This window comes from Pristiophorus japonicus, chromosome 14 (genome assembly GCF_044704955.1).
Source record: "Pristiophorus japonicus isolate sPriJap1 chromosome 14, sPriJap1.hap1, whole genome shotgun sequence".
Classification (NCBI taxonomy): Eukaryota; Metazoa; Chordata; class Chondrichthyes; family Pristiophoridae; genus Pristiophorus; species Pristiophorus japonicus.
This window is the reverse complement of record NC_091990.1, coordinates 67,187,170-67,203,629: the sequence shown is the minus strand read 5'-3', so window position 1 is coordinate 67,203,629 and position 16,460 is coordinate 67,187,170. Positions and strand designations below refer to the sequence as shown.

Here is a 16,460-nt window from a genome sequence, read left to right as displayed (position 1 = left end):
CTGCACCTTAGGACAAGATCCAGACTTCAGTATAGGTGATACCAGAACTGACAACTTCAGCAGCACAAACAAATGCCAAGCACAATCTGATGATCTAACACCCAAACCAGCTTAAAAACAGAAAATGCATCTGTGGAGGAAGGAAGGGTTAACCTTTCAGACTGCTGACCTTTTGCCAAAACGGCTTATTGGAAGGAACAAAGCCAGGGGGAGGGGAGAGAAAAAAAGGGATCTATGGTTAAATGGAGGCTAAGAGATGATTAAATGATAGAAGTGATAAGGGTATGACAAAAGGAGGTAATGCCATGAGAATTCTATAAAGCAATCCAGAGAATGTATAAATCCAGGCTAGCAGAGTGATCTGTACCCAGTTATCATCCGTCTTTTCCGTTCACATGAAAATCCTTCGCCTAGCAATTTTAAAGAGTACTCAATCCTCATTCCACAGCCATTGAGATTAGAGGAAAATTAGCAACGTCTTTTATTTTCCATATAACGACACAGGCTGCCGATTGCAAAAATCATTGCATGTCAACAGTTAAGTCTGATAATTAAAGTGTCACGACCTCAAAACTCAAGGGACATCTAAACCAGCTTGTGTACATAACTATAAATAAAGTACAAGAGCACCCAGCTGGTTAAATTCATCCTGCCACAAAGCAAGGTGAATGAAACAGCCATGAACAAAGCAGAAATGACCAGTTACAAATTGGTATGCCCAAGGGAGGAGGCATCAAATGCATTTCACTGCAATCCTTAAACTCCTGAATGTCAGTACTCTACACTAACAAAAATACTAATCCACTGTATACAATTAATTCTGCATTGGGCACGCACTAACCACTCAAATGTTTGGTCATGGCTTTCTATCAACATGGTGAAGGTGGCTCTATGGAGAAAGTTCCTCATCCCAAAAATATTTTATACAATCTGCATCATAAAATATATCAACTAGTATCAAGCAAATAAAGTTTACAATCTACATATGAATCCACTTGCCTTTGGTAAATTATCAAATTTACTATACACAATTCATAACATGTTAGCCACAGCTCATCGGGAGTACACTCGCCAAATCAAGAGAGAGTTCAAGTCCCACTGCAGACGGGAGTCCATAATCCAGGCTGACACTCCAGTGTAGTACGGGGGAGTGCTGCACTGTCGGAGGCGCCGTCTTTCGGATGAGACGTTCAATTGACTATATATTTATAACAGGGGCGTTCCCCTATGTCCTGGACAGTAGTTATCTCAAGGAAAACATTATCTCAACACCATCACGTTCCTGCCTGTGGGATCTTGCTGTGCGCAGTGACTACACTTCATTGGCTATAAAGCGTTTTGGACGTCGAAGCCACGAAAGGAGTTATATAAATGTAAGTCGCTCTTGGAAAGATCTCAGACTCCGCCACCCCTGGGTAGCGCAGCACGGTTTCCTGGCGAACGGCGCCGTGTCAAACAACCTGTTACCCGCGAGAGACGACAGGAAGGCCGCCGGCAGCGACCTGGCCCCGCATCCTACTCCCGCGGGACTCTCCTACCAGCCGGGCCGTTCACCGAGCGCAATGCCGACCTGGCCCGCCGCCAACGTCACCTCCCACCATTTCGGTAATCAGACTGGGCTGGAAGTGAGCCCGGCGGCTGGGGCGGGGAGTGGGCCCGGCTCCCCTCCCCCCGGCCCACGTGCCGCTCCCTTTGTTCGGGGCCGTGTCGACGGGCCTATTTAAATAGACGCCACCGCACGGCGCCGGACTCGCCCCAGGGCCTACCCGGATGATGGCTGTTCCAGCGGGAGCCGCGGGGCCTACTCCCCCGCGAACCCCGGGCCTGGCGGGGTATGAGGCCGGGCCCGGGCACCGAGTGGCGCGCAAGCCAGGCCGCAGCTTGGGCCCACGTGCTAGGCCCTGCCGGTCGCCGCCCGGTCCTCCCCCGTCCGCCCGCAGCCTGGCCTTTACCTGCCGACAGCAGCCGGGTGGCGTGCACGAAGGACGGGTCCAGGCTGTCCTTCTCGGCCATGAGCTCGGGCAGATACTTGTCGCTTGCCATGTCTGCTCCGTCAGTCATTAACTCCGTGCCTTCACTGCGCTCGCACTCTCCGTCTGGCCGCGCGCACCAACCGCCGCCTGACTAATCCCCGGCCCACCCCCGCCTCACCGCCCCGCTCCCGCCTCACCGCCCCGCTCCTACTGGTCAGTCCCCTGCCACTCACAGCCGCGCCGCTCCTACTGGTCAATCCCCTGCCACTCACAGCCGCGCCGCCCTCCCCTTCGCCAGCCTTGCTATTATCCGGCCCCCACTGTCAGCGAACCCGTCACTGACCCAGATTGGGCACTTTTCCTGCCAATCACTGGCATCACGCGTCTCGAATGGTTGGTTCGGCTGTCAATTACAGTTACACAGCATTCTGATTCGTTATATTCCACGTCTATCAATTGTTTCAAGTTTATTTCCGCCACTTCCAACTGTGCTGTCAATCTTGATGCTGACCATTGTTGTGACCTTCCTCCGCCCCCCCACCACCCCGAACCGGTCGCGGACAAGAAAACAGAACTGGAGCGGCGGTTTCTCACAACCGAGCAAGCCTGACGGAGAGTAAACGCTGCCTCACAGCGGGAGATGTCAATCACACGTAAACCCCGCCCATTGTGTGTCCGCCCACTACTCGTCTATCAATCACACGGAAACCCCGCCCATTGAATGTCCGCCCGCCACTCACCTGTCAATCACACAGGAGCCCCGCCCATTGGGTGTTCGCCCGCCATTCACCTGTCAATCACACGGAAACCCCGTCCATTGGGTGTCCGCCCACCACTCGCCTGTCAATCACACGGAAACCCCGCCCCATTGCGTGCCCGTCCACCACTCGCCTATCAATCACACGGAAACCCCGCCCATTATGTGTCCGCCCGCCACTCACCTGTCAATCACACTGAGACCCTGCCCATTGGGTGTCCGCCCACCACTCACCTGTCAATCACACGCAAACCCCGCCCCATTGAGTGTCCGTCCACCACTCGCTTGTCAATCAAACGGAAACCCCACCCATTAAGTGTCCGCCCACCACTCGCCTGTCAATCACACGGAAACCCCGCCCCATTGAGTGTCCGCCCACCACTCGCCTGTCAATCACACGGAAACCCCGCCCATTGGGTGCTCGCCCGCTATTTGTGTGCTGAGGGAGGTGGAGGTGGAGCGAGGAATGTGGGAAGCTGGTAGTTCAGTGTGAGTTAGGATTGAGGTAGCGGCGGTAAAGCCGGTGACCTACACGGCACTAGTTGTGCGGCTGGCTGCAGCAGATGGTAGAGTGCAGTGAGTGGCTCCCTGCTGACCCACAGACTCTGGAGGCAAATGCCCTTGGATTAGGCCCCATCAGTAATGTGCTCCATCTCCAACACGCCGCACACTGACAGACTTTCCTGTGGTGTAAGCAAAATGGAGGGTACAGCTAGAGTCTGATAAACTAAAGTAAGTGGGCCCCACATCCCCGGGGTCTCCCTCGGTAACTGCCTATATGGTGTGGGTCTTCACACTGAGAGTGGGGGTGAGGGGACAGGGTTTGAGTTGGGGTCACTGGTTGGGGTTAGAGGGAAAAAGTTGGGGTTAGAAGAGGAATATTTTCACACTTTTCCATTTCTAGGTTTTCTTCACTTTTTGCTGAAGTTCTGCGGATTATGACGATATAAAGGTTAGTTGTGGAGGTTTTTCTGTCGATATGCAGGGATTTGTTTCAGAGGTTGGCTGCTGACAGAGCTTCTTTACAGGCTGTGTATCTTAGTGGAAGTCTCATAAATCAGAACTAATTAGCACAAGGATGGCTGCTGTGGGAGATGGAGGGTCCTTTGTTGTGGATAATGGATGTCTGCTCTGGTAAATCTGCTACAAACAAGGTAGGAATGTCCCACTGGTGTAATAACGATTGCTGCCCTAGTCTGCTCCTGAACCCTCGATGTTATACTCTTGCAGTGGGAGATTTCCACTCTCCACTGAGCGAGCCTGCATCTTTCCTAGAGGGATTGACTGGGGCCTGAATGGTCCCCACACTGACAGGATTGGCAGAATACAGAACATGGATGGGCCTGTGAACTTTGACAATTTAGGAAATGGCTCTGATTGGGGTATTTCCTGCTCACTGCATAGAAACATAGAAAATAGGTGCAGGAGTAGGCCATTCAGCCCTTTGAGCCTGCATGACCATTCAGTAAGATCATGGCTGATCCTTCACATCAGTACCTCTTTCCTGCATTCTCTCCATACCCCTCGATCCCTTTAGCCGTAAGGGCCATATCTAACTCCCTCTTGAATACATCCAATGAACTGGCATCAACAACTCTCTGCGGCAGGGAATTCCACAGGTTAACAACTCTCTGAGTGAAGAAGTTTCTCCTCATCTCAGTCCTAAATGGCCTACCCTTTATCCTTAGACTGTGTCCCCTGATTCTGGACTTTCCCAACATCGGAACATTCTTCACGCATCTAACCTGTGTCGTCCTGTCAGAATCTTATACGTTTCTTTGAGATCCCCTCTCATCCTTCTAAACTCCAGTGTATAAAGGCTCAGTTGATCCAGTCTCTCCTCATATGTCAGTCCAGCCATCCCTGGAATCAGTCTGGTAAACCTTTGCTGCACTCCCTCAATAACAAGGATGTCCTTCCTCAGATTAGCAGACCAAAACTGAACACAATATTCCAGGTGAGGCCTCACTAAGGGCCTGTACAATTGCAGTAAGACCTCCCTGCTCCAATACTCAAATCTCCTAGCTATGAAGGCCAACAAGGCCAACCTTCACTGCCTGCTGTACCTGCATGCCAACTTTCAATGACTGATGAACCATGGCACCCAGGTCTCGTTGCACCTCCCCTTTTCCTAATCTGCCATTCAGATAATATTCTGCCTTCATGTTTTTGCCACCAAAGTGGATAACCTCTCATTTATCCACATTATACTGCATCTGCCATGCATTTGCCCATTCACCTAACCTGTCCAAGTCACCCTGCAGCCTCTTAGCATCCTCCTCACAGCTCACACCGCCACCCAGTTTAGTGTCATCTGCAAACTTGGAGATATTACACTCAATTCCTTCATCCAAATCATTGATATATATTGTAAAGAGCTGGGGTCCCAGCACTGAGCCCTGCGGCACTCCACTAGTCACTGCCTCGATTTTGAAAAGGACCCGTTTATCCCGACTCTCTGCTTCCTGTCTGCCAACCAATTCTCTATCCACGCTAGTTCATTACCCCCAATACCATGTGCTTTGATTTTGCCCAGCAATCTCTTATTTGGGACCTTGTCAAAGGCCTTTTGAAAGTCCAAATACACCACATCCACTGGTTCTCCCTTGTCCACTCTGCTAGTTACATCCTCAAAATTCCAGAAGATTTGTCCAGCATGATTTCCCTTTCATAAATCCATGCTGACTTGGACCGATCCTGTCACTGATTTCCAAATGTGCTGCTATTTCAACCTTAATAATTGATTCCAACATTTTCCCCACGACTGATGTCAGGCTAACTGGTCTAGAATTACCTGTTTTCTCTCTCACTCCTTTTTTAAAAAGTGGTGTTACATTAGCTACTCTCCAGTCCATAGGAACTGATCCAGAGTCAATAGACTGTTGGAAAATGATCACCAATGCATCCACTATTTCTAGGGCCGCTTCCTTAAGTACTCTGGGATGCAGACAATCAGACCCCGGGGATTTATCGGCCTTCAATCCCATCAATTTCCCCAACACAATTTCCTGCCTAATTAGCATATCCTTCAATTCCTCCTTCTCACTAGACCCTCAGTCCCCTAGTACATCCGTAAGGTTATTTGTGTCTTCCTTTGCGAAGACATAACCAAATATTTGTTCAATTGGTCTGCCATTTCTTAGTTCCCCATTATAAAATCACCTGAGTCTGACTGCAAGGGACCTACGTTTGTCTTCACTACTCTTTTTCTCTTCATATATCTATAGAAGCTTTTGCTGTCAGTTTTTATGTTCCCGGCAAGCTTCCTCTCGTACTCTTTTCCCCCTCCTAATTAAACCCTTTGTCCTCCTCTGCTGAATTCTAAATTTATCCCAGTCCTCTGGTTTGCTGCTATTTCTGGCCAATTTATATGCCTCCTTCTTGGATCTAACACTATCCTTAATTTCCTTTGTTAGCCACGGTTGAGCCACCTTCCCTGTTTTATTTTTACTCCAGACAGGGATGTATAATTGTTGAAGTTCATCCATGTGATCTGTAAATGTTTGCCATTGCCTATCCACCATCAACCCTTTAAGTATTGCTCGCCAGTCTATTCTAACCAATTCATGCCTCATGCTGTCGAAGTTAGCTTTCCTTACGTTCAGGACTCTAGTTTCTGATTTAACTGTGTCAGTCTCCATCTTAATAAAGAATTCTACCATATTATGGTTACTCTTCCCCAAGGGGCCTCGCACAACAAGGTTGCTAATTAGTCCCTTCTCATTATACATCACCCAGTCTAGGATGGCCAGCCCTCTAGTTGGTTCCTCGACATATTGATCAAGAAAACCATTCCTAATACACTGCAGGAAATCCTCCTCCACCGCATTGCTACCAGTTTGGTTAGCCCAATCAATATGTAAATTAAAGTCGCCCATGATAACTGCTGTACCTTTATTGCACACATTCCTTATTTCTTGTTTGATGCTGTCCCCAACCTCACTACCACTGTTTGGTGGTCTGTACACAACTTCCACCAGCGTTTTCTGCCCTTTGGTATTCTGTAGCTCCACCCATACCGATTCCACATCATCCAAACCAATGTCCTTCCTTACTATTGCATTAATTTCCTCTTTAACCAGCAACGGCACCCCGCCCCGAGTACATGGGAGTCATCGGGCCCTCCCTGTTGCCTGGGGGACGCTCATTCCCAATGCCTAGACGCTACATACAAGAAAAGATGCCAGAGACTGTTGCCCAAGGTTTCCAGGGCTTTCCCAGAAAGCCGGCTCTGGACCTGTACCTCGAACAAGGCAGCCATGATGATGAGATGGGAGGGAGTGTTCCTGGCTCACCACCTCACTTTTCAGTTGTTGTGCCTGGGAACCCCTCTGATTGGGGAGTCTGAGGGGACCAGGCAGCATAGCTAGGGAGGCCGCAAAGATAAGTGCTCCTTTTCTTTCTCCCAACAGATCTTCGCTGCAGACTCCCAGTGCCTGTTTCCCAATTGCAACAAGAAGATCCCAAGGGAAGTGGGCCCCATTTCCAGCACACGACCCTGCTCCCGGAGTGTGACTGGACCACAACATTGACCCAGTCCGTCAAGGTCAGGGTCTCTGAGGTGAAATGCACCTTTGGGCTTTGAATGGACTCTGCCTCCCCTGTGCCTTGGAGTGAACCAGTATCAGGGTCATGCTCTCAATGAAGGCAGGATGCAGTGGGTTAAGCCGAGCGTCAGTATTTCACAACAGGCTGGGGTCAAGGATTGTCAGTATCACCCAATCAGATTGCTGGAACATGGAACTAATGCCTGTTGGACTCAATCAGACTGTTTGGGGTGGGATTAGAATCTATTTGAACCAATCATATTGGTTGGGATGGGTCTAGAACCTATTGAACCAATCAGATTGGTTGGGGGCGGGGCTGGAGGAAATCCGAATCAGGCATTACTTTCACCCATTGAAGGTTCCATACAAACCGGAAGCAGAGATGTTTTAAGATGAACTTAAGATGTGGCTTCTGAGAGTCACAGTTGGAGGTATATTTACTTATTCAATGTTTGTCCCCAAAGAATGTCACGTATCACGATAAACTGCTAAATGTCAGCTTTTAACACAGTTTTCTTTCCCTTACCTGCAACTGCCTTAGTTGGATTTCCCGTTTGATATGTATGTGTTTACACAACATGGGGGGGCGGTTGGGATAAATATCAGGAGTAAGCACGTCCGTGCACAGCCAGATGGCCCTCCTCCCTTTGCTGCTGCGATTACGATTCCTGGTGTTAAATGAACTGAATCCCACTGATGGATGTTAAAATATTTAAATGAGCCAATTACAGAATGGAATATTAAAATATTTAAATTAGCTGATTTTGAGCAAAATAATATTTAAATGATGCATTTACAGACAGCACCATAACTGCCTGGCTTTTAAGCAAGTATTTATCACCCTGCTGGGTAGTGAGTTGGGGTGGGGGGGGGTTATTGTCTTTGCAAACCCATTGTAAAGAGCCCTTCCTATGCTTATTATCTCCAAGGGGAGAGTGGTGTATGAACAGTGTTAGATTGTCTCTCAGCTCTCTCTGATCAGGAAGTAGTGAGTCGATTTTAACTCTGAGCAGGACCGTCGGTGCATTTACCCTCCGGACTGCATGTAAAGGCCATCGGTCCAGTTCCCAGGGGCAAGAGGGTTAAGGCCTGCTGAACACCAAGTGACTCTTGGCTGTGCACCAGATTCCAGGTAAATGGCAGGAAGAAACATGTAGGAGAGGGGCAGTCACTCCCACACTCTGCCCTGGTCACAGAGTAACATTTAGGACAACTGTTTCTCTCCATCCCTCTCCCTGCTCACTGTTTTGAGGTTGAACCAGCCTGATTGCAATCTTGGCTTCCTATTTGCCCCTGAGCTGAGCTTCTATTCCCATATCCCTTCCATCAACAAGACCACCTACTTCCACCTTTGTAACATCGCCTGCCTCCATCCGTGCCTCAGCTCACCTGCTGCTAAAACCCTCATCTATGCCTTTCTTTCTTCCAGACTGGACTATTCCGATGCTGTCCTGGCCGACATCCTAACTCCACCCTCCATTAACTTGAGCTCATCTAAAGCTCTGCTGCCCGTATCCTAACTCGCAACAAATACCATTCACCCATCACTCCTGTGCTTACTGACCTACATTGGCTCCTAGTTCCCCCAAAGCCTCAAATTAAATATTCTCACCCTTCTATGTCTTCCTGATCTCTTTAACCTCCTCCAGCCCTATAACCCTCTGAGAACGTTGTGTTTCTCCAAATCTAGCTTCTTTTGCATCCCCCAATCCCTTGGCCCCTCCATAGGTGGCTGTGCCTTCTGCTGCACAGGCCCTAAGCTCTGGAATTCCCTCCTGAAACCTCTCCACCAACTCTCCTCGTTTCACTCCCTCCTTTTAAAACCTACCTCTTTGACCAATCTTTTGGCCACATCGTCTAATGTCTCCTTCTTTGGGTCAGTGTGATTATGCTCCTGTGAAGCGCCTTGGGACATTTTTCAATGTTAAAGGCGCTATATAAATGCAAGTTGTCATACTGGTAACCCTTTTACTCTAAATATCGGAGTGAGAGATCACATTACCGACCATAAACCACCTATTTTACAGAAATATCTTACTGAACGAAAAGTGGAAATTGTTGTTGCATCTTAACAATGGAGATAGTGCCTGAAATATCCCCCCCCATCCCCTTCAAAATACAGCCATGGAACAGAGGGGCGAAGAAACTGGCTTCAAAGGATAATGGGGGTGAAGCTGGACTTCGATTCAGCTCAGTGGAGACTGGACAAGGGTGGGACAGAGGGCAGCGAGCCAGGACTGCTGCAAGAAAAGTCCTGTGGAGCCAGCGAGCCATTTTATAAATGTCTCACTCACTGTTTAATGTGTCTGCTCGCTGTAAGGTGGGCTGCTGTGGCCTGGATCCCAATTAGAGATTGCATACAACAAAACCCGGGTCTGGGCTGCTTGACTACTTTGGCCTGTGTTCCAGAGGCGAGTTTTACCAACTGAGCCAAGCTGACATTTCTAGACACAGTTAACCCTGGAGAGGGAGCACACTAGAGGGTGTAGTCAACACTGGAAATAATATGATTTAATTTATTAATTTCCTTTCTTTTCTATGACTTGGGTATCATTAGTTGTGTGTCTCTAAATACCTTTGTCATGAGCTGCTGAATTGCAGGAGTACAGCGCAACATTGTTATTGTTAGGAGACAGAAGGTTCTCCTCTGATAACCACATGGGCAATTAAGACGGAGACAGGTGTTGGCCTGAACTGCCAGCATGAGGCCACAGGAAGGCCAGAGGAGATAAGACCAGGTCATGAGGTGGGAGCACCATAAACCAATCATCAACTGAACATGCCGAGCTCCAACCAACGCTTAATGAGATTGGGATCGGGAATGTGGCAATCGTGCGTTGTAAAAGGTATAAAAAAGATAACTTTGAGAACCCTGATCTACTTCGGAGAAGACGAAGAAAAGAGAGTTAAATCTGCCCACAGATTGGCGACCGTGGCAGGATTGACGTGTGACGACTTTGAGTCACTGGTTGAGGTATTCCAGAATCTCGAAGATACGAGCAGGCCCAGCAGTCTCGAGTCAGCGCGCTCCGTCGTCTTTGGTTGTACGGGAAGTTTTAACCAGTTAATTACTGTCCAAGTTTGTTTAATGCATGCTGCACGTGTTTAATAAACTGTTCTGGTTTAGTAAACGAGTATCCTTGTCATCGCCATTGATACCAGTTGAATCTGAGTGAACGGGGCGGTTGAATCTGCCCACAGAGTAGCGACCATGGCAGGACCGACACGTGACGATTTTGAGTCACTGGTTGAGGTATTCCAGAGTCTCGAAGATACGTGCTTCGGGAGGAGAAACTGGTAACGCAAGTGCGGAGACTTGCTCTGAGATCCGCCAGTAATTTAAAGGCGCATTGTAAGACTTGGGGATTGGTAGGTTGGCATCGAAGGATGTAGCATCAGTGCATAAGAAGAAGTTAGAAAAGTTGTCCGCAAGTGACATGCAGGACTTGTTAGTTACGTGCTTTACCAAGAGTGAGAGGATGCCTTTTTCAGAAGTAATTGCGTTTATTCAGGAACGGTGGGCTGAATGGTCACATAGAAAATAGGTGCAAGAGTAGGCCTTTCGAGCCTGCGCCGCCATTCAATGAGTTCATGGCTGAACATGAAACTTCAGTACCCCATTTCTGCTTTCTCGCCATACCCCTTGATCCCCCCAGTAGTAAGGACTACATCTAACTCCTTTTTGAATATATTTAGTGAATTGGCCTCAACAACTTTCTGTGGTAGAGAATTCCACAGGTTCACCACTCTCTGGGTGAAGAAGTTTCTCCTCATCTCGGTCCTAAATGGCTTACCCCTTATCCTTAGACTGTGACCCCTGGTTCAGGTCTCGTTGCACCTCCCCTTTTCCTAATCTGCCGCCATTCAGATAATATTCTGCCTTCATGTTTTTGCCACCAAAGTGGATAACCTCTCATTTATCCACATTATACTTCATCTGCCATGCATTTGCCCACTCACCTAACCTATCCAAGTCACTCTGCAGCCTCATAGCATCCTCCTCGCAGCTCACACTGCCACCTAACTTAGTGTCACCTCTGTGCTGTAACCATTCTATGAAAAGTGGGGGTTAATTTTTTAGAATTTTTGGGTTAATGACACTGGAGCAATCCAGTATTTCCTTATGGGTAGACACAGATAATAGAGGTGCTCTCCCACTAGAGGTAGAATGCCATCAACTCTCTCCCCCACTGTGTCGGCTCTGTCCAGGACTGGACTTGACCTCCGGGCTCTGACCACTCTCTTCCTTTCAGAATACTGACAGAACAACCAGGGTTTTCTCAACAAATTATTTGTGCGACCAGGACTCCCCAAGGAATGGGAGGCTCTGTTTCTTGTCTGTCCAGCTCCAGGTTACTGTTCTGTTTCCTCGTGCCCAATCGCTCAAGCCTCAGAATGATGGATGTGCTGTGTGTCTGGCAATGCAGCAGACATTGATCCCCGAAGGTGTCAGCGGGAACCATGATCCCGGAGAAACAGGAGCAATGAATCACTGGCAGTGACAGAAGAGACTGAGGGAGCCCAACTGAACTTACTGATCTCGCTGAGAACACCGTACGCAAGCGACTTGAATTTTATTTTACAATCACATCCAGCTTTCTCTTTTCAGACAGCATTGTGTTCCTCCTGCTCACGGCCCCTCCACGTTTGGTACAAACTGTTCCGAATATTTCAGCTATTTTGGGCCGGTTGGTTTTGCTGCTCTGGGTGCTGATGCTGATGATGCAATGTTTCCCCAACTGGTAACAGGCTGCAGGCAGCAGATAAGGTGGTGAATAAATTCATCAGTTTGGTACTTGGTATTGTCCCAGGGGGCTCACGGTGTTAAGGGGATTATCCCAGGGGGCTTACAGTGTTAGGGGGGGGATTATCCCAGGGGATTCACGGTGTTAGGGGGATTATCCCAGGGGGCTCACGGTGTTAGGGGGGGGATTATCCCAGGGGGCTCACGGTGTTAGGGGGGGAATTATCCCAGGGGGCTCATGGTGTTAGGGGGGGATTATCCCAGGGGGCTCACGGTGTGAGGGGGGGATTATCCCAGGGGGCTCACGGTATTAGGGGGGATTATCCCAGGGGGCTCACAGTATTAAGGGGATTATCCCAGGGGGCTCACGGTGTTAGGGGGATTATCCCAGGGGGCTCACGGTGTTAGGGGGGGATTATCCCAGGGGGCTCACGGTGTTAGGGGGGGATTATCCCAGGGGGCTCAGTGTTAGGGGGCTCATCCCAGGGGGCTCACATATTAAGGGGATTATCCCAGGGGGCTCACGGTGTTAGGGGGATTATCCCAGGGGGCTCACAGTGTTAGGGGATTATCCCAGGGGGCTCATGGTGTTAGGGGGATTATCCCAGGGGGCTCACGGTGTTAGGGGTATTATCCCAGAGGGCTCACGGTGTTATGGGGGGATTATCCCAGGGGGCTCACATTTTGGGAGGGAATATCACTTTGTAATTCAATCCAAACAATGTCACTATCTACTCAACATTGTAATAAGCATCATTACCCGGAGTGTGAGGCAGGACCAAGTGATAACCGCAGGGTAACAGGGGCATACTCCTCCCTAGGCGTCTTAGAAGGTTAATAGTGATGGTTTATAACCTGCCCATAGTCTCTCTGTTTTCCCATTACTCTCTAATTTCCCTGCAATTCCATTTTATCCCCTATTGATTTTATGATTTCCACAATTCTTTCTGACTTCCCCATAATGCTGATTCCACTTGGGGCGGCAAGGGGAGAGGAGGGAATTGGGGGTGAGGAGAAGAGGGGGTCGGGGGAGCGGAAGGCACCCAGGTGGAAGGGAGGTACTGGGGGGAGTAGGGGAGGGAAGATGCTAGGGGTGGATAGGTAATGGGGGAGGAGGCCGGGGATGAGGAGGGTAGGGGAGGGGACTGGTGGAGGGTAGAGGCCAGGGGGAGGGGAAGACACGGTGGAAGGGAGGTTCTGGTTTGGGGGGAGGTGTGAGGGGAGGCACCAGGGGAGGGAAGATGCTAGGGAGGGGATAGGTGCTGGGTGGGGAAGGGGGGAGATGAAAGTCTGAGGCGGGAAGGTGCTGAGGGGCGAGGCACTAAGGGAAGGGGAGGCACCTGGGGATTGTGGGGGGCAAGAAAGGGGCTGGGTGGAGGGGAGGGGCCGGGGCGAGGAGGCACTGACCCGCAGGGATCCAGAGGGCTCAGTCTGTTCACATTGTGATATTAAGGATGGGGGACCTTGTATAATAAACATAAGAACATAAGAATAAGGAACAGGAGTAGGCCATCTAGCCCCTCGAGCCTGCTCCGCCATTCAAAAAGATCATGGCTGATCTGGCCGTGGACTCGGCTCCACTTACCCGCCTGCTCCCCGTAACCCTTAATTCCTTATTGGTTAAAAATGTATCTATCTGTGATTTGAATACATTCAATGAGCTAGCCTCAACTGCTTCCCTGGGCAGAGAATTCCACAGATTCACAACCCTCTGAGAGAAGAAATTCCTTCTCAACTCGGTTTTAAATTGGCTCCCCCGTATTTTGAGGCTGTGCCCCCTAGTTCTAGTCTCCCCGACTAGTGGAAACAACCTCTCTGCCTCTATCTTGTCTATCCCTTTCATTATTTTAAATGTTTCTATAAGATCACCCCTCATCCTTCTGAACCCCAACGAGTAAAGACCCAGTCTACTCAATCTATCATCATAAGGTAACCCCCTCATCTGCGGAATCAGCCTAGTGAATCGTCTCTGTACCCCCTCCAAAGCTAGTATATCCTTCCTTAAGTAAGGTGACCAAAACTGCATGCAGTACTCCAGGTACGGCCTCACCAGTACCCTGTACAGTTGCAGCAGGACCTCCCTGCTTTTGTACTCCATCCCTTTCGCAATGAAGGCCAACATTCCATTTGCCTTCCTGATTACGTGCTGTACCTGCAAACTAACTTTTTGGGATTCATGCACAAGGGCCAATTGTGGAGCAGTGGAGGCGTGTCCTGCACAGTTGGAGTTGAGCTGCAGTGAGGAGAGGAGCTACCAACTTTTGCTCCTGTTTGGAAGGCCTGGAGAGCCCTGAGACCAGCCCAGGAAGAGGAGGAAAGGGCTAGCTTGCTACCCATTCAACATCCGGAGGGAGAGGAGGAGCACAGAAACAATTTAACATTTAATACAACTACAGAGAGTTGGAGAGAGGGAGAAAAAACAACAACCTGTGTGGAAGGAGGGAGAGTCTACAACATTCTACAGGTGGGTATTGGTGCATTTCCCCGTAAAGACTTTGCTGTATCGGTGGGGGGAGGAAAGAAGACCACTGAGGGCCGGAACATCGCGGGGGGTGTGTGTGTGTGGAAGTGTGTGTGGGGGCCTTGCTTACAACTAGGCCCCACACACAATTGACCCCCCCCCCCCAATTGCCTAGCCTGGGATAGCTGGAGCTACCAGGCTGAAGATTTTATTTACCACCTCTTTAAACATCGTTAGGAGTGTGTGCCTGGTGGCTCTAGCTGCCCCAGGTGAAGACATCTTCTCCCCTCACCCGAAGACCACCCCAAAGACTATTGTGTGTTTTGCCATCTGGGGATTGCACCCACCCACAGCTGCGAGGGAAGACCTGCCCTCGCAGTCCCCCCCCCCCTCTCTCTTTCTCTGTTACTCTCTGTTTCTCCCCTCTCTCTCTGAGAGCCCTTTTTCTCCCAAATTAATTGAGAAAAAACAATTGAGACAACTGAGCAGAGGGAGCAAGGCCCCTCCCCAATTGCCAACTAGGGGAGAGGTGTGCCTCGTTAAGAGCTCCTCTGCTCAGTCTTACTATAAGAGGCCAATTAAGACCATTAAGGCCTGTGACTTTGGGGTGGGTGTAGCCCTTAAAGGGACCCCGTGATGGCGGCCCCATCCACGCCGGTGGCAGGGCCAGCGAAGACATATGCGCAGGTGGCAACCGCTTCCACGGCACCTCCTGCGCCACCCGCTGCCCTGCCACCATTCAGACTTATTACAAAAAAACACGGGGTCAAGAGCTACACTCACCCCACAATGAGCATCGAGGAGTGCGTGCGGGCGATGGCTGGGGTAGTCGGCCCCTCGGCCATTGTCGCAGCCTCCAAGATGTCTGGGAAGGCCGTGTTCTTCCTGGGGTCGGAGCGGGCGGTGTCCCTGGCCCTTGAAAAGGGGCTCACGGTGGGCGGGACGTTCCTGCCGGTGGACCCTCTCGAGGCCACCGCGCAGAGGGTCATAATTTCAAAGTCCCGCCCTTTGTTCCCGCTGAGCTCCTCCTCCCTCACCGACACCAACTGGGGGAGGTAAGGTTGGGGATCAACCCCATACCGCTCGGCCTCAGGGAGAACAGCCTGCGCCACGTGTTCTCCTTCTGCCGCCAGCTCTTTGTCCGGCTGGCGCGGGAGGAGACGATGGAGGGAAGTTTCAATGTGGTGCACGAGGGGACTGCCTACCGCCTCTTCTGGACGTCGGACGGCGTGCGGTGCCATGCCTGTAGGGAGGTGGGGCATGTTCGTAAGAACTGCCCCGCCTCCAAGGCCGCCAAACCACCGAGGGCGGCCAAGGCTGGCGCCGCCGCCACCCCTCCCCCTAGTTGCGTCCGCGTGCCGGGAGCCGTAGGTGCGCGGGCATCGTTGGGGGCCTTTGTTTTCACGGCCTCCGGCGGGGGGGAGGGAGAACGTCCGATCGAAAAGAAGGCGCGGAAGAAGACGAGACATCTAGAGGCGGGTCCCCTCAGTGCGCCGGAAAGTTTGACCACCGCGCTCAGCCCAACCCAGTCACCGGCGAGCGCGGGGTGCCCTGAGCCCGTGCCCGAGCCCTTGACCAATACCGCAGAGGGGCTCGGGCGAGGGCAAGATAAGGAAAAGGGGGGGGCGGAGCGGGAGGCCTCGGCAGACATGGAGGTCTCCCTGCCTCCGCGCACCCCCAGGAACAAAAGGAGGCACCGCCCCAATGAGGTGGAGGGGGAACAACATCCCTCAGCGGAGGAGGCGGTGCCCGCCGCGTGTCCCGCGTTCCCCACCAGCGCCCCCAAATTGCGCTGTAGGCGCGAGGAATCTGTCCCCGGGGAGGGTGAGGCAGTCGAGGCTGCCCAGCTGCTGCCTCCTGGGGAGGGCGTGGAAGATCTGCCTGTCGTGGGGGGCGTGGGGCCAGCGGAAGAATGCGGGGCCAGCGGAAGAATGCGTAGCCGCCGGGCCGTGCGTCCCGGGGACTGAGGCGGGCGGGG

At 51.0% G+C, this 16,460-nt stretch overlaps 1 protein-coding gene and 1 long non-coding RNA gene across 5 annotated transcripts in view; one reads left to right on the top strand and one right to left on the bottom strand.

The window, feature by feature from the left end:
• Window positions 1–2,117, bottom strand: part of LOC139279937 (KH domain-containing, RNA-binding, signal transduction-associated protein 1-like) — a 77,059-nt gene extending 74,942 nt beyond the window's left edge. For all 4 annotated transcript variants that reach the window (XR_011596556.1, XR_011596557.1, XM_070899278.1 and 1 more), the window contains exon 1: window positions 1,953–2,117. Coding sequence is in view for 2 of the 4 variants with exons in the window: in XM_070899278.1 (XP_070755379.1) it covers window positions 1,953–2,061 (109 nt within the window). In the remaining 2 variants the exon portion in view is untranslated. The remainder of the gene's footprint in view (window positions 1–1,952) is intronic.
• On the top strand, window positions 1,350–10,371 carry LOC139279939 (uncharacterized). The gene is made up of 3 exons (XR_011596558.1): window positions 1,350–1,373; window positions 3,635–3,682; window positions 9,835–10,371. It is a non-coding gene; the product is annotated as an uncharacterized lncRNA (long non-coding RNA).
• The last annotated feature ends 6,089 nt before the right edge of the window (window positions 10,372–16,460 follow it).